This window comes from Haliaeetus leucocephalus, unplaced genomic scaffold, assembly GCF_000737465.1.
Source record: "Haliaeetus leucocephalus isolate CR32 unplaced genomic scaffold, Haliaeetus_leucocephalus-4.0 Scaffold450, whole genome shotgun sequence".
In the NCBI taxonomy this organism is placed as follows: Eukaryota; Metazoa; Chordata; class Aves; order Accipitriformes; family Accipitridae; genus Haliaeetus; species Haliaeetus leucocephalus.
Genome location: NW_010972886.1, coordinates 18587511 through 18609404, shown reverse-complemented (window position 1 = coordinate 18609404; position 21894 = coordinate 18587511). Strand labels below are relative to the sequence as shown.

At 53.1% G+C, this 21894-nt stretch overlaps 2 protein-coding genes across 2 annotated transcripts in view; both read right to left on the bottom strand.

The window, feature by feature from the left end:
* FBLN7 (fibulin 7) overlaps positions 1–616 on the bottom strand; it is a 5761-nt gene extending 5145 nt beyond the window's left edge. Inside the window, exon 1 of the mRNA XM_010575067.1 lies at positions 601–616. Coding sequence (XP_010573369.1) covers positions 601–616 — 16 coding nt within the window. The remainder of the gene's footprint in view (positions 1–600) is intronic.
* Positions 617–1237: 621 nt separating this feature from the next.
* On the bottom strand, positions 1238–19158 carry MERTK (MER proto-oncogene, tyrosine kinase). Its single transcript, XM_010575066.1, has 19 exons — positions 19042–19158; positions 17778–18139; positions 17383–17483; positions 16964–17137; positions 15805–15891; positions 15011–15126; positions 12349–12532; positions 11891–12042; positions 8600–8753; positions 8107–8260; positions 6619–6704; positions 6415–6510; positions 6029–6109; positions 5622–5714; positions 5360–5478; positions 4292–4401; positions 3932–4091; positions 3404–3540; positions 1238–1748 (listed from the first exon to the last, which is right to left on the bottom strand). The coding sequence occupies exons 1-19, from the start codon at positions 19156–19158 to the stop codon at positions 1238–1240; spliced, it is 2994 nt and encodes a 997-aa protein (XP_010573368.1).
* Between the last annotated feature and the right edge of the window lie 2736 nt (positions 19159–21894).

Sequence of the window (21894 nt, the reverse complement as noted above, 5' to 3'; positions counted from 1 at the left end):
ATCCCGCCCCGGGGCTTGCGGGGACCCCCCGCCCCGGCGCCGGCCTTTTCCCGGGGGGGGGGGGGGGCTGCGGGGCCCGCCCCGGCCGCCGCCGCCGCATCCAGCCCCTTGGGACACCTCTCAGAGCTCTGTCCCCCTTCCAGCAGCCCCCAGGCTACGCGCATTACCACTCTGCACAGCCCCCCCGCAAAGCAAGCGCTCGACACCCCCGGCACGATGCTCTCCTGCGGTGGGTTTTTTTTTTGGGGGGGGGGGTGGGGGGTGGTGCAGAAAAGCTGTTTCCGCCGCTACCGGAACGAGCGAGCACCGTGCAGGCACTCACCGCCAGCCCCCCGCTCCGCCTGGGCTGGGACCCCCTTCCCCAGCCCCGACACCCCTCCCTCCCCGGCCCCGGGACCCCCGCAGGAGAGGCGAGAGGCAGCCGGGCGGTGCGCGGGGTCCCGGCTCCACCTGCTGGGCACGGCCGGGCTGCCGGTTGCTGTAGAGCAGCTCCTGCTATGGAAAGAGCAGAAATTGCCCCCCCCCCCCCAAAGGGGAAGGGACAGCTGGGAAGGGTCAGGCCATGGCAGGGTGGTTTATCCCTCCCGGGACCCCCCTTACCGACTCGTTTCCCCATCGTTGCAGCAGGACCGACGGTTTTCTCGGCGCACGCCCGGGACAGATGGAATCGCTGCTGTCTGGGAGAAGGGGATTTCGAAGCACCCGCTGTTCCTGGTGGGGCTCTGCTTGTGATTTTCGAGAGGGATGTCTCGCAGCATGAAATCCCCCAGCAGGCTGTGTGGCAGGAGCCCAGACTAGCCATAGGGCTGCCCATTGCAAAAGCCACAACAAATGGTGAAAAAGCAGGGGGAACAAAAGCTACGCGAGGCTGGCTGCACCCTCGCCATTTGGTGCTGGTGCAGCCTGGATGGCGGGAGGCCATCACCACATGGGGTGCCATAGCGGGAGCTCACCTGTGCCCACACACCTTGGCACCGTCCACCCCAGCCACGCTCTGTCACCCCTGGGGAGGTCAGGGGCCGCCCCTTACCTGTGAGCCGTGGGGAGCTCAAATACCAAAGCCTCCCACAACAGAAAAACTAATTTTTTTAGCATTTAATTACAAACCACCCTGACTTCAGCCCAGGAAAGAGCTATGGGGAAGAGCCAGACTCCGCCATGACCATCATGCAGGAAGAAATAAAAGAGACGACTGTTTATTAAAATATACCCTCTCTGTCCTTTTCTCTGAGCCCATTTACACCCCACTCTGCGCAGGCTCCCCCTTTCCCAGCAGCACTTTGGAGTCCTCCGTGCAGCTATCGGCGCAAGGCAGCTCCGGCGCAAGTGAGCTGCCGGCGGGCAAGGTGCTGGCCTGGGTCCACTCTGAGCCCTCGCCGGCCACCCTCTTGGGCAGCAGCGGGACGTAGGCCTCCTCTGCAGGGCCGCCAAGCTGCTCCTCCAGGACGTACCTCGTCCCCCATTGTTCATTGTGGTGGACATCCACAGCCACCAGTGCCTTCTCTGCTCGGGGGGAGCAGGGCTCGGCAACGTCCCCGGGGTCCAGATCAGAGTCCACTTGGGGGAAGCCTGAATCCTGGGTGGAGTCTGGGCTCTCCTCGGGCAGGCTGGTGTTGATGTAGATGATGTCTCCGGATCCCCTGACTGTGGGCAGGTTTTCCAGCAGCTTCTCCAGATGGACCTTCAGCTGCGAGAACGTCGGGCGGGTGGTGGGGTTGGCTCTCCAGCACGCAGACATTATTTCATACCTGTAAATCAGGTGACGAGCATGGTTATTGCAGAGGATGTTGCCAGGCACTGGGCTAGGGGATGTATGGGGGTTAATTCCCTGCTTCTCTCCACTGGGTAAGCCCTGAGCCGCTTTGCATTGAAACAAAGCAAAAACAACTCCCCCCGCTTAGGCTGTTTGCCCAACGGCAGGGATTGATCAGCTCAAGCTGCTGTTGGAAGTCTTTTCTGGTGCCTGGCACTCGCTGAGGGTCAGGCAGAGGCAGCCAGCTGCAGCCCTGTGATCTGCTCCCTGGGGGAACATCCCAGTTCTGCTCCCAGGACACCGAGTCCTTCTCTTGTCCTTCCTGCAGGTGCCTGTTCCCAGGCTGGATGTCAGGGCACACTGGGAACTCCCAGCACCTCCCTGCAAGCACGTCACTGCTGGGCACATGCTGCCTCCCCTGCCCTCTAGCAGGCTAGTTCCCATAAAAGGTTTCTTTGCCACTTCCTTCAGGGACAGGCGTTGGAGAGGGGCCTTGTAGGAACCGTTGTGTGACTCCGAGCCATGGGGGGATTAAACATTTTTGGCTGTAATGGCACCAGAGAAAAACTCAGGAAGAAAACAGGAGAAAAACCCTTGCTGAGCTGCTCAGAAATGCGAAGTTTTGAGGTTTCCACATTTTCCCTTTCCAGATTCATAGATTTTAGGCACTGAGGAGTCCCGGGTAACTAGAGGGAGTTTTCTGGGGCAGAGATCATGACCAGCCAAGACTTTCTGGCCAAAACTATCTTAATTAAAAAAAAACCAAAATAAAACCAAAAAACCCTAAAAAGTCTGATTCCTCCACCATGAACTGCAGAGGGCACTGCTCCTGTCCCTGCAGGACCAGCGAGGTGACCTCGGTGCTTCCCACCCACCTCACATAGCCGGCTCCCAACAGCCCAGCTCCTCAGCCCTCTGTGCCAGCCCTGCAAGCACATCGCTTTCTCCTGGGATATTTGTTGGGATTTCTGTGCACCTGTTTGCCTGGAGTTAAGAAGATGCTTTTTCATCCCTGGGTGATACGCTGCTCTGGGATCTGGCTTTCATGTGGCACGTCAAAACTTGGGAGATCATGCAAATATTAAGGGTTTTGAAGTTTTTGGTTTTGTGCTACTTTTATTTAAAATTTGACCCATACCATTCCAGACAGCTTTCCTCTGAGAGCTAACCTGCATGTGCGTTCTTGTAAGCTCCCCGCTTGTCAACCCCACAAGGAAGAAAAGGTTAAATCCTTGCCATTTTTTTAAAAATCCAGTCTTTAATAACTGTTGTTTCTGAGGGCTGTGGGAGAAATGGAGGGGGTGAAGCAGAAGGTGACTCCTCCCTCTCCAGTACAGACCCGTCTTACTCCACTTGGAGAGGCCGGTTTGCAGCAGGTGGGAGCACAGGCATGCCGGAACGGTCTTTAATTGCTCTGTGATGCACAGCTTTGCAGGCTTTTGGCCAAATTTAGTGCTAAGCCACAAATCCACAGCACAAGTAGTTGTGTCCTTAAAGAAAGGACATCAGCAACTGAGAGCCACAAAGCACAAAGAGTAGCACCCCACAGAAACCACCTCAGCTAAGGGCAAGCGATACACAGGTCATCTGCAGGCAGACAGAGAGCAAACAGGCTGCGCTACAGCCCAGAAACAGGGTTACAATACTCACAGCTCATCCAGGCAGTCCTCGGGCTTCTTCAGGCGCTGCCCGTGGAAGAGGTACTCGTAGATCTCGTGGTTCTGCACTCCTGGGTAGGGCGTCATCCCTCGGGTCACTATCTCCCACATGGTAACGCCAAATGCCCACTGCGAGGACAAAGGGAAAGCACGCTGAAAGGACATTTCCAAGAGGAATGAATGAATCTTTTCATGGGGAAAGGTCACTGCCAAGCATCCACTGGGCCCTCACACAATGCTAAGAGTTGTCGCTCCAGTCCTGCCCTCCCCAAAATTGGTAATAATAAGCAATGCCACAGAAGAGGCGAGCGGCCCACTCAATAAACCTATTCCAGGAGGCTGGGCAGGCAGCGAAAGGTCAGTGCGTCCCGTTACCAACAGCCTCCTGCTTGTCTGGCTTTGCACTTCCAGGGTACAAGAACAACCGTAACAAAGTGCGGCAAGGGTGGACGACTCAATCCAGGGATCAGTCCCCATCTCTCGCCTCCTGCCGCCTGGCTGCCCAGCCATGTGCACCTACCACATCGCTCTTGGTGGTGTAGACGCGGTCAGCCAGGGACTCGATGGCAATCCACTTCACTGGCATTTTTGCTATTCGGCCCTGACGGTAGTAATCACCACTGTAAATCTTCTTCGACAAACCAAAATCTGCCACGCACACCGTCATATCATCCCGTAACCTGTCAGGCAGAAACAGGGATGGCAAGATAGAAAGGTTTGATGTGCCAAATTCTGAAGCAGAAACCTGAGGCTGAGCTCTTTTCCCATGTCTCTCAAGACCAAGGGAGGTTTTATTGAAGGAAGCGCAGTCATGCTGTAAACCACAGGGCTTCCACTGGTGCTTATCTATCCAGGATGAAGCAGAGGGAAACAAACTCACATGCAGTTTCGAGCCGCCAAATCCCTGTGGAGAAAGTGCCGACTGCTCAGATACTCCATGCCCAGGGCGATATCGACCATGAACTTCACCAGTGTCTGCAGGGGCACAAACTGGGAAGGGAAGGTGCGGGTTAGACAGTGGAAGCCCTTTGGGAAGCATGTTTGGTTTGATCTGAAAGGCTTCCCTGTCCAGGGCTGCCGGCTGACATCCTAGTGGTCTCACTGGCCTTGGAGAGCACCAGAAGCCCACAGCAGTGGCCACTGTGGCTCCTCTCATCCCTGTTGGGCTAAGGCCCTCAGACTGTAAGACTTATTGAATCACAAGCCTGCAGGAGCTGCAGATGCGGGGACAGTTCTTTTAGCAATAACCCCAGGCACTGTCTGACAGGCTGTGCTGCTGGCCAGAAGAGCCCGTCACAGCAAACCACATCTCGCTGTGGTTTGCTGTAGCAGTGGATACCTTTCCCATCCCCGTCTCCTCCTTCCACATCTCTGGAGTGCAGCCTGCAACTAGACATTGCTTCCTTCTTGCCTTTCCCACTGGCTGCCTTCAGATCATGTATTTTCAGCTAGAAAACAGCTCAGCAGAAAAGGACCCTGGTATAGAGCAAGTTGACCATGGTTATAGAGCAGTGCGCGTTTGTGCCAACAAAGGCCAGCCTTGTAGCACGCTGCACTAGCAAGAGCACCGTCAGCAGGTCAAGAGAAACCATTCTTCCGCTTAATTTGGCACTGGTGAGGCCACATCTGGGTGCTGTGTCCCATTTGGGGCTCCTCAGTAGGAGAAAGACATGTTGGAGCAAGCCCACAGGAGACCACTAAGACAGAGCTGGAGGAGATGGTGTACAAAGAGGGGCTGAGATAGAGGGCCTGGAGAAGGGAAGACAAGAGTCTCACAAGCTTTTGTGGAGCTGGATCCCACCACTGCCACCTGACAAAGGCAGGAAGCAGGACTACAACCAAGTCCTCTTATGTTCTCAAAAAACAAAGGCAGATTTGTCCCCAAAAGAGGCACAGTCCCGCCTTGCTCCTTGCAGACTTGGGGCCCTCCGCTCCCCGTGCTCATTACCTGGGGGGCCATCTCCAGCCGTGAGCGAAGCAGGAAGCTGTGCAGGTCACCGTATTTCATGAATGGGAGAATCACCATAGGCTTGGGGACCTGCTGGTTGCTCAGCTCGATGCACACACCTGGAAAACACAGACAGGTTGCACAGCCCTGTGTGCAAAGGCATCACACTCCCCCCCCAGACATCTGTGCGGGACCTGAGCACTCCCCAGTCCGGCTCCCCAGCCCAAATCCCAACTGGAGTGCAAGGAGTAACAGCCCATACCTAGGAGCTTGATGACATTGGGATGGTCGAAGTCCTTCATGCATGCTGCTTCACTGAGGAACTCTTCTATCTCCCTTTGGGAAAAGTTATCCACTGGGAAACAGAGAAAAAGGAGGAGGTTTAAAAGCTCAAGAACTTTAACACCCCAAATCACTGCTGCCATCTCCCTTCACAGCACAGCTCCTGCATGGGTCAGGGGGAAGGCACCACCAGCATGTCTCTGCCACCCTTGGCTGTCTGACATGAGTGCCCCTTCCTGACTGGCACCAGGAGCTGTGGCAGAGAGGCCAGCATCCCCACAAAATGGTGCCAGGGTGCAGAGAGAGCACCTCAGATGGGTAGCAGGAACGCCAGCACCCACTAGAACAAATAACGTCAAGTTCTGTGAGGCCAGGGTGATGACTTACGCTTCATGGTCTTCACAGCCACCTTCTGTGGGGTGCCTTCGGGCTGGCTGAGATGCCCCTCCATCACTGACCCGAACTCCCCTGCACCATGTGAAAGAAGCAAACACTTTATCCACAGCCCAAAGCACCACCCTTCAGGACACCACTACATCCTCGAATACCTGAAGTGCTCTAAGACGGAGACCTCGTCCCCTAAAGGCTACAGGGGAGGCTTATGTCTCACCAGTGGCAGAAGGAGGACATGAACCCAGGGGTCCTGGCACTTGGTCATCTTGACCCACCATCTCCCCCACATCCCCTGGGCCTGGAGCTGGGGGATGATGCAGGTAACAGTGGCAGTCCCTGCCCTGTATGTCCATCCCCAGCTCTCCAGACCCAACACTCACCCTCTCCCAGGACCTTCCCCAGGCTGAGGGCATTTCTGTCCACGACAACATCCTGCAGCTTCTGCTGGAGCTCGCTGCTGACTCCCAGGCTGCCCACTGTGGGAGAGGGGAACAGGAGCTCAGGTCACCTCCAACCTGCAGACATATTGCTGCTGCGATATCCCCATCAACCTCCTTGCAGAGGGATTAAAAAAATATACTTACATGTAAGTTCAACGGCTCTCCGGCAGTAGGACTTCTTGGCTGTGTAGTTCACTGCCAGCTCCAAGTCATTACTGCTGAAAGCGTTCCTGGCGGGACAGAAACAGACGCTGCTGGGCCACGTGCGGCTGACTCTCCTCCAATGAAGGAACCGCCGCTGCAGGGGCAGGCAACCACAGTGCTACTGGGGGTATCAGTAGTAAAGGAGGAAATGTACATTCACCCTAATCTTTTTCATTTCCCTCCTACTGGATCAGTGCCATTGCTTACAACGTCCGAGCAAAACAGTCACTTGATAAACAAGGCTGATCTGTCAAGGAGTGAGTCACAGAGGTTTTTTGGGGAGGAAATGGGATACTCATTTCCTACTCAAAGAGCAGTCTGTACCAGTAGGAATATGGTGCCCAGATCTACCACCTCCTAAAGCGATCTCTGGCCCGATGCACAACTCCAGCCTGTCAATGCTCTCTATTAGCATGTGCAACCCCCATTGGTTAGTCAAAAAGAAACTAAAGGGAGCTTCACACCATGGCCCCAAAAGGGTGGTGATGGGCATGCTGCTGGCAGATGCTGTGCGACCTCTCTGGTACAGGGCCGTGCAGAGGTCCAGCTCTAGGGAACAAAAACATAGCAGATGCTCAAGAGCTCCCAGGAAGCTAGCACCACAAGGAAAGAGCAACAATGCTACACCAGTTAGGAAAGGCATCCTTACATACTACCAGTTTCCAAACTGGGATGGGGGTGGTGCCATGGGAGATGAGAGTAGGTGGGATTCCTTCACCAGCTCAAGAAACTCCCTTACTGAAAAGATGCTCTTCCAAAGTAGTCAATTATATCACATTTCCAGTTTGGCAGCAGCCACCCAAGTGATAGCGCTTATAAGAGAAGCTGCTAGCAGCACAGTTGTTTAACAAAACCAGTAGCACAGGGCAGTTAAATGCCACTTAGAAAGTCACAAGGGTGAGTGAGTAGCGTTGGCTTGTTGTAGCAGAAAACAGCCCTTTGTCTGCATTATTAAAACACCACTTATGCAGTCCAGTGGCAGTCTCTCTGCTTGGCGGGGCTGGTGCCACGCTTAGCCATGGGACCAAGACAGATCTGGCATGTGACGAGGCAGGAGGGGTTTCTCTAGGCCACAGGATATTGTACATCTCTGCTCTCTCACCTCTGTGTCAAAATGCTGAGGCCACCCTCCCATACCAAGTTGCACAAGCTTACTTCCCCTTAAAAATAGGAATAGTGAGTGGAAGGTGAACTGCTGGGCTAAGGAAGGGAGGGGAAGTACCGTCACTGCAGTAAAAATACACTTAGTCCCTCACCACGGGCATAAAAAAATGCCATCTGTGGCAACGACATCAGTACTGGAGACAGAAATCTTGTCCCAATCTCCAGCATGGGCTGCTGGCCATCCGCCCCGCCTGCCCGTGCCCCACGCACCTGTGACCTGCTCAGCTCGGGGCACATCTGCAAGCTGTTTTCCCTTCAGCTTACCCATATTTTGTTTCCACACATCTTTTCTGGATGACCACGGACAAGCAGAGGATCAGCCCGACAGCAATCGTCCCGCAGATAAAGCCCAGGGCTACAATAAAGGAGTCCGCATTCCCAGATGCTGGAGTCGAAGAGGGAGCTGAGGTTATTAATCCTAAGAAGATATCCCATTAATGGAGCTGGTAAAAGAGTCAGCCTGCAGCACCCAGGGATTGGGGGAGGATTTCCCAGGGGCTGAAACCAAACCCACTAAAGCCCAAAGGGTTACACAGGAGAAGAGGGCATGAGGACCAAGGCTGCATGTGGAGAGCAAGTCTCTCCTGGCCACCAAAGCATGCTGAAGGTCCCAGCCCCCGATAGCCTGGCCGACCGGGAAAGTGTCTGAAGGAGGATGGAAAGATGCCAAATGGCCTTGGCCAGGCAAGGAGAGTGTGCTTCCCCATCATCCTCCCCTCCACCCACGCTGCACTGGCAGGGATGGCCATCTCCTTACCGCTGCCAGGGATGAAGACCTCCACCGGGCTGCTGAAAGGTCCCACTCCCCCTTTGGTGATGGCAGCCACACGGACAAAGCAGGTGGCATTGGTGGCCACCACGGGCAGGATGGCCATGCTGGTGTTCGGCTGGGCTTCAGTGGAGATGTTCTGCTGGAGAGAGGAAGGGAAGAAAAGCCTGGGCTGGGGGAGACAGCAGCCCATCCCTACAGCAGGAGGGAAACCCGGAGATTTATTGAGAATTGTCTCCTCAAACTTCTGCGTTGCTTTGCTTTCACAAGCCCAGAGGAAATGCAGCACCAAACTATTTACGGAGAATAATAGCCCTGCCTGCAAGCGCCAGATGGGATCTGGAAAGGGGCTGAGCAGCGTTTCCCATTCAAACCTCATGCCACTGTTGCTCTTTGCTTGTCAACAGCAGCAGGACCAGCAGCCTGAGCCAGAAAAGAGGCAGGAAAGCGATCTCACAAGGGAGGGGGAAAGGCATTTCATGCACTGGCAGTAACATGGATTTTGACCCCTAGCCTTCGTTGCAGTCGGCTTGGCCAGTGGAGGTTCATGCCCCTCTTCACTGCCGGCCAGGGATGCCCACGGCTCGTGCCGCTCAGCACCCACAGAGCCTCGGCACTCGCCACTGCCGCTCCTCTGCAGAGCATCTCTGACTGCTTCCAGCTGCAGCACTCCTGGCTTGATCGTTCAAGTGCCCAGCCACAGAAAGCAGATCTTAGGGCAGATATTTTCTGACTGTGGTTTTTCTGTCAAGCTAATAATATTTCCATTTTTAAGGGCGTGTTTCCTTGCCTGGTAACATGGCAGGAGACAGCATGCTCCATGGCACAGACCTTTCTCCTTGGTAAAAAAACAAGTGAGTCTTTTCCTGCAAATTCCCTGTTGTTTCCTGGACTCCTTCAACTGAGAAAGCACCTGCTGCTGCTCCCTGCCGACCCCCAGCTGCAAAACAGCTGGCCAGCAGTACCCAAAACATCTGGTGGGCTGCTGTGGCCAGCAGAGCCCAGCTCCTTACCCTAGCTGAACATCACATAGACGAGCAAAAGCAGCAGCCGAAGGGAATCGGTGGGCAAGGAGGAGGAAATTGGAGCTCCTCAGAGGGAACCGGTTTCTGTTCGTAGTCATAAAAAAACCACAGAACTGGATGTGAAACACGCCCCAACCCCAGGAGCGTGTCTGCACCACCGGGCAGCGGCGTGAGCTGATACCCGCTGCTGCCTCCGCTCCCACACTCCTGCTTTCCTCCCACCTCATGTTCATGCCATCCTTCGTCGGAAACGCACACGAGATCTTGTCCCCACTGCCAACTTAAAAACGCACCGGGATCCTTTCATATCGCAGATGGCACTGCTGTGTCATCTGAGGACAGAGCCCAACTGATATCAAACAGACCGTGGAGAGCATGAGCACACTGGCAAAGCAGACAGTCATTCTGGCAGGACAGAACTGCCAAAGTTAATGTTTTTTTAAGAGTCTTGCGGTAGTTGAGGAATTTCTTCACGTCTTAGCTCCGGCAGCCTTGGGTCAAACAAGTACTGCTGGTTTAAGAATAAAATAAAGCAACTTTTTTGAAGTTTTTAAAATAGTTTTCAAGCTGGTTGTGGAGAAAAGGAGGCCTGCAGGTGGCCCTGCTGACACAGAAATACAGGACACCCCCCCACACCCTCAGCCTTTATCGTGCTGGGGTTGTTAAACAGATGGTTATTTTGGGGTATTTCATATTTAGCCTGCCCAGGACCAAAACTCAGAGACTTTATTTCTGAGAAATCAGAGCTCCACTTGACAGAAAGCACGTTGCTCTTCTGCTTCAGACTGTCTGTCCATCAGCTCAGGGGACCCTTGGGGGTACATGGGGGAACAGGGCACTGCACCAGCCCATGGTGCTCTGCAGAAAGGTTACGGCACAGGCTCAAGCTGTTCCCGTGCCTCTTAATTCTGCAACATCCCTTATGAAAAGGCGTGCTGGCCCCTGCCTTTGGCTGGCTCTGACATGTATTTTTGCCTTCCATATAACCTGGAGGCTAACAAAACAAATCAGCAACAAACACAACTGCTTCCTTCGGTCTGCAAGGAGCCAGGGTCCCTTGCACAGCTACCTCCCTCCTGAGCTCATTCCCCACTAGAGGGGTTTTTTTGAGCCTCCTGAAAGCCAGCATTAATGAGACCAGTTATTGACCAGGAACCCAAGCAGAAATTTCACCCCATAAGCATTTGACTGGGGAAATTTATAAAAAAAACCAACAAAAAAAGACAATCTCCCAGGGTTTAAAGGGCAAGTCCTGTTTTTTGCTTTCTGCTTGAGAGACAACAAATATGTCAGCATTTTTTTTTTCCATGCTAGTCACAAGACCATAATATTGTTTCCCTGACTTCACTCGGTCTGGATCTATACATGCTCTTCTTCAGAGGCGCAAAAGGAGAACAGAAAATGCAGCATCCTGCAAAAAATAGGGTGTGAGTCACTTTTTCCGCATCGGATTCAGGCTGTCAGTGCCTCTCTGTGCTTTCAGCCTGGGACAGAGGAAGACCAAACCACAGTGCAGAGGCGACAGCTGGATACATCTGCGCAATTATCCAGAGGCTCCCTGACCACTGGCAGAGGCTGGACGGGATGCTCTTTTGCCCAGTAGCTGAGATGTGCCAGGACTGCCCGAGAGGTCAGGCCAACCTCGCCCTAGCAAATTCCTGAAGGCTACTTCCCAAATCCTGGGAAAGGCAAGCAACGTTGCGCCAGATGACTTCATATGCTCATGGACAGGCCCTCAGCCCCAAAATGTTCCTTGAGTTATGAAACTCTGTGCCATGGCTTTGCAGATGAGTTAATGCATGGAATAAATCCCATCTGAGTAAGGAACGACTCAAAACCCAGGGAACGAATTCTCCCAAACACCTTATGATTGACTCCATTGCTGAAAGTGCCAAGAGATGCTGCCAAACCTTGACTGCCACTCCAAAGGCCATACCAAAGATTGTCAACACCGGGAAGAGCATCTCAATTCTAGTTTAGAGAGTAGGAGCCATGGTAGCACACCTCTTGTCTCCTTCATGCAGAACTGCTTAGTCACAATATTAAAGACTTAGGGCATTACCATGAGTTACATAAACACACGAGAGAGAGACTACTTGTATTAAAAAAGCCCAGATGAAAGCACAAGACAGCAGACAAATAAGCTCAGAAAGAATATACGGAAGCACCAAGACCAAACTGGACATCCCTGCTTGATGCCTGCTGGGATTTTTTCTAGGTTTTAGCCATTCTTCCCCATTCCCCCGTGACTTACCAACTCCTTGGAGTTCTGCCACCTGTACCAGATGTGATAGCCCTGCAGTTCCCCATGGATCTTCCCCAGGGGTGGCTTCACCCATCGGATCTCCACAGAGGAGATGGATTCATTGAATGACACTGTGACATTCAGTGGTGGGGTGGTCGGAGCTGCAGGAATCAAAGAGAAAGAAGGTGAGGGGAGCCAGGTGGATGGGTGCAAGGACATGGTAGGCTGTTGGAAAATGAGCTGTAGCTCACTCAGAAAGCGCACTGTATTTCCTACAGCCTTTACCATTTCCAGCAGGTGACTGCCCGTGGGTAAATTTCCTTTCCCCAATCAACAGAGTCGAGATGTCCCATCCCGTAAGCAACCATGACTCTAGACCAACATCTCATCCAGAGAGTCCTGCACAAAGCACAGCTGCGCGACCGAGGCAGGGAAACCATTCTCAGTCTTCGCTACTCATTTCCTACCTCCCTCAGTGGTGCTGGCGGTTATCCAGGGGCTAAATGCTGACCAGCCGACTTCATTCCTGCAGGAAACGCGGATGTTATAGTCTGCCATGGGCCCCAGCTGCTGGATGTGATACACGTGGGGAGGCACCGAGGTGTTGAAGAGCAGAAGTGAGACGTTGCTTCGTGGAACAGCTTCCTTGACCTTAATTGAAAAATCAGTCCACAAACAGGGATTAGTCAGCAGCAACCTGCAGGGTGAGATGCATGGCAGGAATTTTACATCTGTAAACAGGATCCAGAGCCCTGCCTCCTTCCAAACACTGGCAGGGCCTTGTTCCTGCATGCTGGCTCATCTCTGCTGAGCAGAAAGCTGATGGCAGGCCATTCACAGGGCCCAGGGCGAGGACTCCAACAGATGCAGAGAAGAAAGAGTTGCTGTGGGGACACGGCAGAGATGTGTGAAATCGCCATCACTGCGGAAAGGAGGAGGGAGGGGTGATTTGCTCTTTCTTGTGGCACGGAGCAGAAGGAGGACCCAGTAACATTACCAGGCAGCGAGTCCCACACAAACAAAGTCCTTTCTCGTGCAGCACATCATTAGACAGCAGGACTTATTGCCATCAGATGTTGCAGGACTAATCACAGACCTCGTCAGACTCCATCATTACATTTAGCAGCATGGATGAATTCAACATACTAAAAACAAGTCACACTTTTTACACAAAGAGAAATTGGTCTCTCCCCAAAGGGCTGGCTATTGAGCACCCATGTAGCTGCCCACAGCCAGCCCTTGCAGTTCTCCGGAAAGCATCTCATTTCGTGAGAAGCACCATGAGAGTGCCCTGGGCCGGGACGGTGGAAGGAAAGAGGGAAGAGCAAGAAGGAGGGACGCCAGCGCAAGCGAGACAGTTAACTCGGAAGACAATCCACAGGACGTGTTTCAGCATGAACCACAATCAGAAGGTCATACAGTCCTCTCTAAAGCCTCTGTGCATGGTTTTGGGGTGGCAGGAGACCTGTCCTTCTGCTTAAGCAACTAGAGTATTCCCCTGGCTAGCTCAGGATGCTCAGGACAGTCTCAGGACCAACACCAGCAGTATTTGCCAGCCAAAATGAAAGAGAATAGCCTTCAGCCTCATAAAGCTGAGAAGGTTCCCAAGCCATCACTAGATGCTTTGAGGGAGGTGAACAGTGATCAGATGAACATGCAAGCCACTCTTGAAAGCACCACTGGGACTGGCTGTTCTCCTGAGCATGAGGCCCAGCTCGGCTATCTCAACCCTCAATTTGTCTTCTGGAGAGAGTCCATCAAATTAATATATTTTTTTTTTAAATTGGGCTTTTTGCAAACTTAGTTTGAACTTGGCAGGTGTGACAGCAACAGCTTCCCTTTTAAGCACCAGCGTGCTCCGAAATGAGTCACTTGGTTGGTGGGCCATGCTACCCTAGTGAGGGGATTATCAAAGGGGACAGGAGCAAAAAGGCTTAGTCACAGCTGTGTTTTTGCCAGAAATCATGTCTTGTTTTCCAATTCAAAAGGCTATTTCCTAATGACAGACCATGAACGTTAAGTCATAGGAAATTCCTTGGCTCTCCACCCCACTTCCTGAGCTCCAGCTGGAAGGCAGCAGTGGATGCTAATATTAGCTCTGGTACCTTTCCTCCCTGTAAATCCTTTCACTTTTACCTGGCTTCAAACATCGCCTCTCTCCACGTGTTACCTCAGCCAGAGTATAGGTTAGCCAGTATAAAAAACATATCCACAAGAGGGCAAGCAATGGGCTTGAACTGTGAAACCCAGCGAAGTCAAACAGATAGAGCAGGTGGAAACTACTTGCAGGGCTGTACCCTGGGGCTGGCATTCCCTGACTTGTCCAGGAGACAGGCATCCTCTCAGCTCCTTCTCAGTACAAAGCTCCACCTCCAAACCCCAGTGGGAAGGCTGCTTGGTCGGGAAATGTTTGACCAGGCGGTAAAAGTAGGGACAAGCATGTGCCTGCAGCAACTCAAGGCTTGCAAAGTCTCCCAAAGAGCTACCTGGAGCAGTTCTGGGCATCTCCCCATGAAGAGTCATGACAACCTGACTGTCTTGCTCGAGGAGAGTGATTCCTGTGGCTCACTCCCGCATGCTTCACAGGCATGAGCCCAGATGTGCTCTTCCAGGCAGGTGGCTTCCCTGTTCCCATCACCCCTTGTTTCTCCCCCCACTCGACCACCCCGCCTCCAGGACAAAAGCCTGCTTCACGCTCCCTGCGTCAGTCTCTCTGTGGGACACCTTCCACCAACTAACCCCCAGCACAGCAGGCAGAGCAAAGCTGCTTTTTGTAAGCAGACACCACCAAGCTGGTCGGTCTCCAGCAGCTCCTTCCAAGCCTCCTGTCCACCTCGGCAGTGCTCTGGCTACCCCAGGTCCCAGTGCCTGTGGACTGCTTGCTGCCCAACTTGGACTCCACAACATTGTGCTGCCACAAATTCCCCAGCCACCTGGACCACAGGGTGCGGGTGGGACAGCGTGCCAGCTTCCCCTTTTAAAGCCGCTGGAAAAGTCCAACTCAATTTGCCCAAACCAATAGCATGGTCAAATCTGTGCAGTTCATGCCAAACAACACTGATTTCCACCTGCCTTGGAGTATCCATGTGAGGGGAGGTTGCAGGGGCAAGGGGAGTTATGGATGCTTACCTGGACACTGCAGCTGTTCAAGGCAGAGAATGCATCAAAGCCCGGCACCCAGGATATCACGATACTGTGGGCCGTTCTGTTGAGGACATGCATGCTGATGGGTTCAGATGGTATTCCTGTAGGGAAAAGCCAAGGGCAGTCAGCTGGAGGCCTAAGCACAAACGTAGCACGTCTGGCTTCCCTCTGGCAGCTCCCGGGGCTCAAACCAACTCTGCGTGAACCCCAGGTACTGCCCTGGCTACAGCCACAATGGCATCCTTTATCAGTGTACCACGGAAGTTTCAGACCACCAGACAGGGAAGCAGAAAAAAGTCATTTGCAGAACTATTTTGATCATGATCTATATTTGTGAGCTGAAACAGCACTGTGGGTTGCTTAGAGGCAATGACATATTTCGGGGAACACCTTCCTTGCATTGCCAGAGTGGGTCCCGTCAGGAATGTAGAGAATTTCCACCGTTTCCTATGGAAAATTGCGAGCACCACCCTGGTTGTGAAGGAAGGAAAAGAGTGATACAGCCCTTCCGAAACCTGCTCTGGGGCTGACAGTTCTGCTTTCAAATGTGATTTTTGGTGCTTCCTCCCACAGCGGTGATACTGGGATGACAGAACCGCACTGGGTGACTGTTCTACTATGTGCATCCCACTTGATTTTAAATAGTTTTAAAATGAGGAAAAATAAGTACAGGAGTCCTAAAAACACTAGAATGAGTGCTTGGGATTGTGGAGACCAGGACAGCTCCTTCTTGGACACATGTACTCAATAGGTAAGGTGAGCATCACTTTCCCTCTTACCTTTCACGTTGACCTGCCCCGGGTTGGATGCAGTCAGCCCTTTACTGTTATGAGCCTCACAGCTGAACAGTGTTGTTTCATTAAGACCTGCAGAGGGAAAAACAAGAGCCTGTTCACTGGACCTGCACAAAACGCCCAAATCACACCAATTCTCCACCTGCTGCTTACCAAAAACCCTTGTGGCTTCCTTTCTTGCACTGTTGCTTTATTTTTTTCCAGCAACACAAAAGACCTTCTATTTAGCACTCATCGCTTCCCTTCGTGGCATTTCTGCGCTGACTGTCTGGGGGCGACCCCTGCGATCCAGCTCACCCACCTTCCATGCCGCAAGCACGAGCATGCCGTCAGTGCCATCAGGACAGTACATTTCTACGGCACCGTTGCACAACCTCCTGAGTAAGCATTTGTTTTGTGTTCAAAAAGGGAAAGGCAGAAAGCAGAAGAGTCCACCACCATGGCTTGAATCAGATGACTTATTGCTTTTCGAAGATTGCTCAAATCTCCCAGCTGATAATGGAGAATGACTGGTTTGGGGGCCACTGGAAATACCCAAGTGCAGACGGCTGCTTGCTTCCCCTGTGGTGTGGGCATGGCCTGTGTGAGATGACCCTGGGCAGTAACAGTGCTCATGATTTTCATCTCACGGAAAGGACTTTTACTGGAGGTGCAGGGTTGTCCCTCCTGGGCACATTGCTTGCTGCTGCTGCAAGGTGGAGGGCTCGCCATGGCACGCTGGACATGCCGAGCATTTGCTCACACCAGCAGCAGTGCCTCTCAGTACGACTGGGCTCCTGGGCCAGGAGGGGGACTGTTCAAGTGACCTGACCTAGCATGTGCCAGCCGGATGCAAGAACATCCAAGAGGAATGAGTCATTTCTTCCGGCTTTCGCTGCCTTTTAAAGCCTGCCTTTAGACATCAAGACGAGTCAGTTATAGTCTGGCTGCTAACTAGCTAGTGGCCTTCTCCTCATGAGCAAAGCAAGAAATCCCTCCTCTCTTTTGCCTCTGCAGCAAAACTGTGATGGGTTTTATGTTACATGAAGGACTTTTCTCCCTGTGCTGCACCAGGCTGGCATGGAGACACCTTCCCACTCTGCCCTTCCTGGTAGCCACACAGAGGTATCCCAGCTGGCTGTGTCAAGGACACTGCTGGGCTCACCTGGCACGGTCAGGACTGACGGGGAGATGTGGGGCTTTTCATTCACTTGGACGTTGTTGCGAAACCAGTAGATCTCCACAGGCTCTGGTGGGCCCACGGCTTGGCATGTGAGGTTGAAGGGACTGTTCTTGGTGACATTCAGCTTCTCGGGCTGACGAATGAAGTGTGGGAGCCCTGCATGGACACAAGCAGAGAAACAAGAGATTCAGAGAGCTCAGCAACACAGCCCTATCAACAATCCCAAACTGTCCTGCCAGGGGCTATGCCCATCTCCGGCAACAAGCCCCTTCCCATCCAGGACTCCCTGTTTCTGGGGGACAACTCACAGCTCCCAGATCACAGTGCCCAGGGCTGTCACTCAGCCAGGGCACAATGCTCCACACCTCCAGCACATCTGCCCTAGCCCTCCTCCAGCTCACCTTCCAGCTGCACCGAGATCGGATCTGACACCACCTCAGTGCCAGAGATATTGAGTTTGCAGACGTAGGAGCCATTATCCGAGCGCTGGGCGGCAAGGATGCTGCCAGAGAGAATGGAGACCAGGTCAGGGCTTTGGCAGGGAGCCTTGCCCCACACACGGCTCCTGCAGGAGGACATGGCAATAATGCCAGCCTGGGTGTGGGTTTCAATCAGTACCAACCACCCCACAGCACACACCAAGCAGAAGCTAGGCTTGCAAAGCCAGGCTTTGGGGAGTAGGCAGCACCTGCCCATCCTAGTTCCAGTCCCAAGCCCCTGCAAGCTGCCCGGCCTCCCGTCCCTCCCCAGGAGCCAACGTGTAGGGCATTCCTCCAGGAAGGATGGCATCGGTTACCTGAAGGTGGAAGTCATTGTCACCTCCTCTTCGTCGGCAATCTCGAAGTGGCTGGTAGCGATGCGGTCCAGCACGTGCAGCTCCCTCCCATCCTTCCACAAGGAAATGCCCGGGGTCTCTGGCCTGAGCAGCAGCTGAGGTACTTTGATGGAGCAATTAAACGTGACATCCTTGTGCTCATTAATCACGATGTGTTGCACCGTGGGGTTAAACTTAATCTGTCCTAGAGAGCTGGTTGAGGGCTCGTCCTGGGGCTGCTCTGGGCTCCGGTGAGGCCAGTGACCCACAGTGGCCACACTTCGCTCGTGGCGGTGGGACTCTGCCGACAGGTATGGCCTTAGACCTCGATTTCGGTCAGCGTCGTCTGCAAGAGAAGACCTTGGTTTTGTTACCCCCAGGCAGCAAGTGCCCCCCTCCAAAACACTGCAAAGCCCCACTGCTTTAATTAATAATTAAAGGCAGTTCATTTACAGATGCTCCAAAAATTCAAAATCTCTGAGACCTCTCGTAAGAGCCCCAAGAAGGAAACATGTAGATGGGGGCTGTCCCAAGACTGACTATGTACGAGCAGAACCTCCAAAAAAAGCCTTTTTAAAACAAATGGGAGCAGCTCAGGCTAAAGAAAGTGCTCAGCCACTTCTCTTTCAGCAGGGGAGAGGCAGGAGCTATTTCTGCTGCATCGCACCCCCGGGACTGGAATATAAAAGGATCCCTGGGCAGGAGGAATTTGGGACTTTACTCCACTAAATCCCTTTCAGGGCCTCATCTCAAGAATTTTCAGCTGCGGTAGAGAAAGAGTCCCCGGCAGGGATTTCTCTGATTTTAGGCTGTTTGCTGGTAATGCTGCTTCTTTCCCAGGACAGGGTGAGCTGCTCTGGAAGAGGGAGATGCTCTCTGAGTCAACTACAAATGTTTTTGCTAAGCTAAGTGCCTCCACTGAGCTGCTTTTCTTGGGAAAACAGCTGCAGATGGATGAAGAAATGCCTTCAGACGGTGTGTAGGAGCGGGCTGCTGTTTAGTGTTGTTCTCCCAGGGTCCCTTCCCAGACATTTTTCCCAAGGGAAGGCTATTTACCAGCTCTTTCTGAGGTCTTCGTGCCCCCATCTACAAATCACCGAACATACCCAGTGCTGTAGCGGTGTTTTCCACCTCCCTCCCACCACTTCCCACCCCAGCCACGAACAAGATGAAGAGCAGCTCCATGTAAAGCAATTCTCCCCAAACCAACCTGTGTATTTTTGAAGAGATAAGATATAGAGAATATAGCACAAGTAGATGCTTTTACTAGACCCTTTCCAAGCTTCCCGAGGCTTTCACAGGCATACAGAAATCCCAAGCAGAGCAGTAAATCTCCCTTGCTGCTTTCAGCAAGCAAAGGCATTGTGCCAGACAGGAATTTCAACTAAATTAATTTGCCTCTTCTGAATAAAAAACTGTTCACAATTTAAAAGATAATACCGCAGGTAGAGAGCACAACCTTTTTATTTAACTGGAGTTCAGCTGAGTTTGTTTTCAGGCAGGTCTTAGTCCTCAAACATCAAACAAGTTTTTAAAGCTACGTCATTACTATTGTGAGTAATGAGGCATGAACCTAGTGTGCTTTCCCGAGAGCCAAGAAACACAACCTAATTTTGAGGCTGGATATATTCCTTTGCTAAATTGCTCAGTATTTTTAACCCTCAAGAAATGTTACTTCTAGACAGAAATTTGAGAAGGGTTTTTAAGTTCTGCCCGGTCTGGGGGTGCAGAGGAAAGCACAGGGCTCTCCCTGGCTCTCACACAAAACAATGGGTTTCCCTTTCAGAAAAAAAAAAAGACCCTAAGCTTTTCCAACCTGCTTCCTAAGCTTTACCATCCCAACACAAACAAAGGCCATGTGACTGCTGCAAAACGCAGCCGACTGCCATTTACTTGCGGGCCGGGTCACCAGCTCTCAAACAGGCAGCTCCAAAAAGATTTGCCAAATGCAAACAAGCGAGCGACCCCAAATCCCCTTCCCTCCCCTGCTCTTCCCAGAGGTTACCCAGGCTGGAGCCACTCGCTGCCTGGCACTATCCAATCTCAAACAGCTGTTTTCATGCTTCATTTCGAAGCTTTCCAGCTCTGGCCAGAGCAGCTCCCCCGGCAGGGACCCCTGGCCAGGGAGGACATGGATGCATGCTGGCGGTCCCTGCCCTTGGCAGGCACTCTGCCTGCTGTGGGATGATTTCTGCTCCCCCAGGCTGCTTCAGGTTTAAAGGCAAAGAGCAAAGAGGATCTTAGCCTTCTACACTGATGAAGTGGAAAGAGGTGTTTGCTGGCCCAGGAATGAAATACTTTCCTCTCTGACTCATGTGACAACAGGAATTTCTCATATCCAGCACTGCCTTTGGGTACCCCTTCCATCCCCAGCTGTTTGGGATGTGGATATATTAACCGTGTCTTTGAAGAGATCTGCCCAGTGTGGCACGACACCCCTTACCTGTGTCCAGAGCGATTTGTTTAGGCTGGCTCTAAAAGCCCACGCTAGAGCCAACGAGCTGAAAGCAGGCATGCCTGCGTGAGTGCCTGCCACGCTGGAGCAGCTCCCCTCGCTTACCGCAGCTTGGCCTGAGGGAAAAGCTGGCATGGAAATACATCCACTTACAAGCACAGTGCTGGTCTCCTGAAACACCTGGGATCACAGCAAAACTAAAGTGCTAGCAAAGACAGATCTTCCTGTGCAGCCCAGCAGGTCCCGCATGCCCTTCTCCATTACTAGCCTGGAGAATAAAGTTTTAACAAGAAAATCTGCCCACTATTAGAGGCAAAATACTTTATTACGGACAAAAAACAAAGCAGGGAGTTGCACACCCCGCAACTGAAACAGCAAGTAGTTCTGCTGCAGTCCCAGTGAGGAAGGTATTAGAAAACACCCAGGTCTGCCAAAAAGCTCCCTACATCCCTAGCCCTGGATTTCCCATTACTGGAAGTAATTCACCTGCTGACAACAGCTTTCTGCTCAGGCACTTGCAGAGTATATCTTTGCACCCGGACAGGGCAGGAGGAATGAAGAGCCCCTGCCTGCAGGTTTTCCTACCTCACCATCCCCTGGGAGCTGTCAGAATTGAATTTCCCCTGGGGCCACACCTGACTTCCAAAGAGACTCTCAGGGTTCAAATACCTTTTGTATAAACCAGTCCAGGATTCTTGGTTAAATCCACAGTGAGCTCCCCCTCACTGCAGATTCCCGCAGTGACAGAGTCAAGACTTTTGAGTCCACCTTGCCCAAAGCAAACACTGGCATTCCTGCCTTCCCTGCTAAACCCCATGTGCACACCGACTCCGAGACCACCCAGCATCCCTGAGCACGGGCTACAAACAAACCCACAGCACCTCACAGCCTGCCACCAAACGTCGGGCAGCCCTGATGATGGCACACTTTAAGTCCAAAAACTACGTCTATCTCTTTGCATTTCTTTTTGCAGGTAACCAAGCACGTGGAGCTGAAAAGCCAGCAGACTGACAGCACCACAAAGCGCAGCCCTGTGCCACAAACCGCGGTGTTTCCCGGTGACTTATCCCAACACCGGTACGCAGGTGGCTCACGGCTAACGGGATAAATCGCAGACCCGCTGATCTGTGGCAGCTTTTGGTCCCTGCCTGTTGCAGCGTCCCCAGCAAGCAGAGGCACATCACATCAACAAAGTGGGACAGAGGCAGAGCAGAGGCAGAGCTGTGTCCCAGAACAGCAAAACTCGCGCTCTCTGGGGCTGGCAGAGAGGTGCTGCCGTCAGAGACCCCCAGCGAAATCACTGCTGAGCTTCCCCCCCAGGATTTAAGCTTCGCTTTAGTCTGCAGGCCCAGCGAGCAGGAGAGGGGTGCGGGGGGCACTGGGGTGGCCACGCAACACCCCGGCCGCTGGCAGGGTGAAACGAAGCAGCATTTGCAGGTAGAATGCCCCGGACGAACACCCCTCGCCGGACCCCCGAGGCCGCCGCCGGCACCGGAGCAGCCCTGCCATCCCCGGGCCGTCCTGGACGCCCCCAGCCCGGGAGCCCCCCTCCGGGCTCCCCCTTCCTCCCCGCCCGGCGCCTTCCCCGCAGACTCACCGGCTCCGCCGCGGGACGGGCGCAGGGCCGCCAGCAGCGCCCAGAGC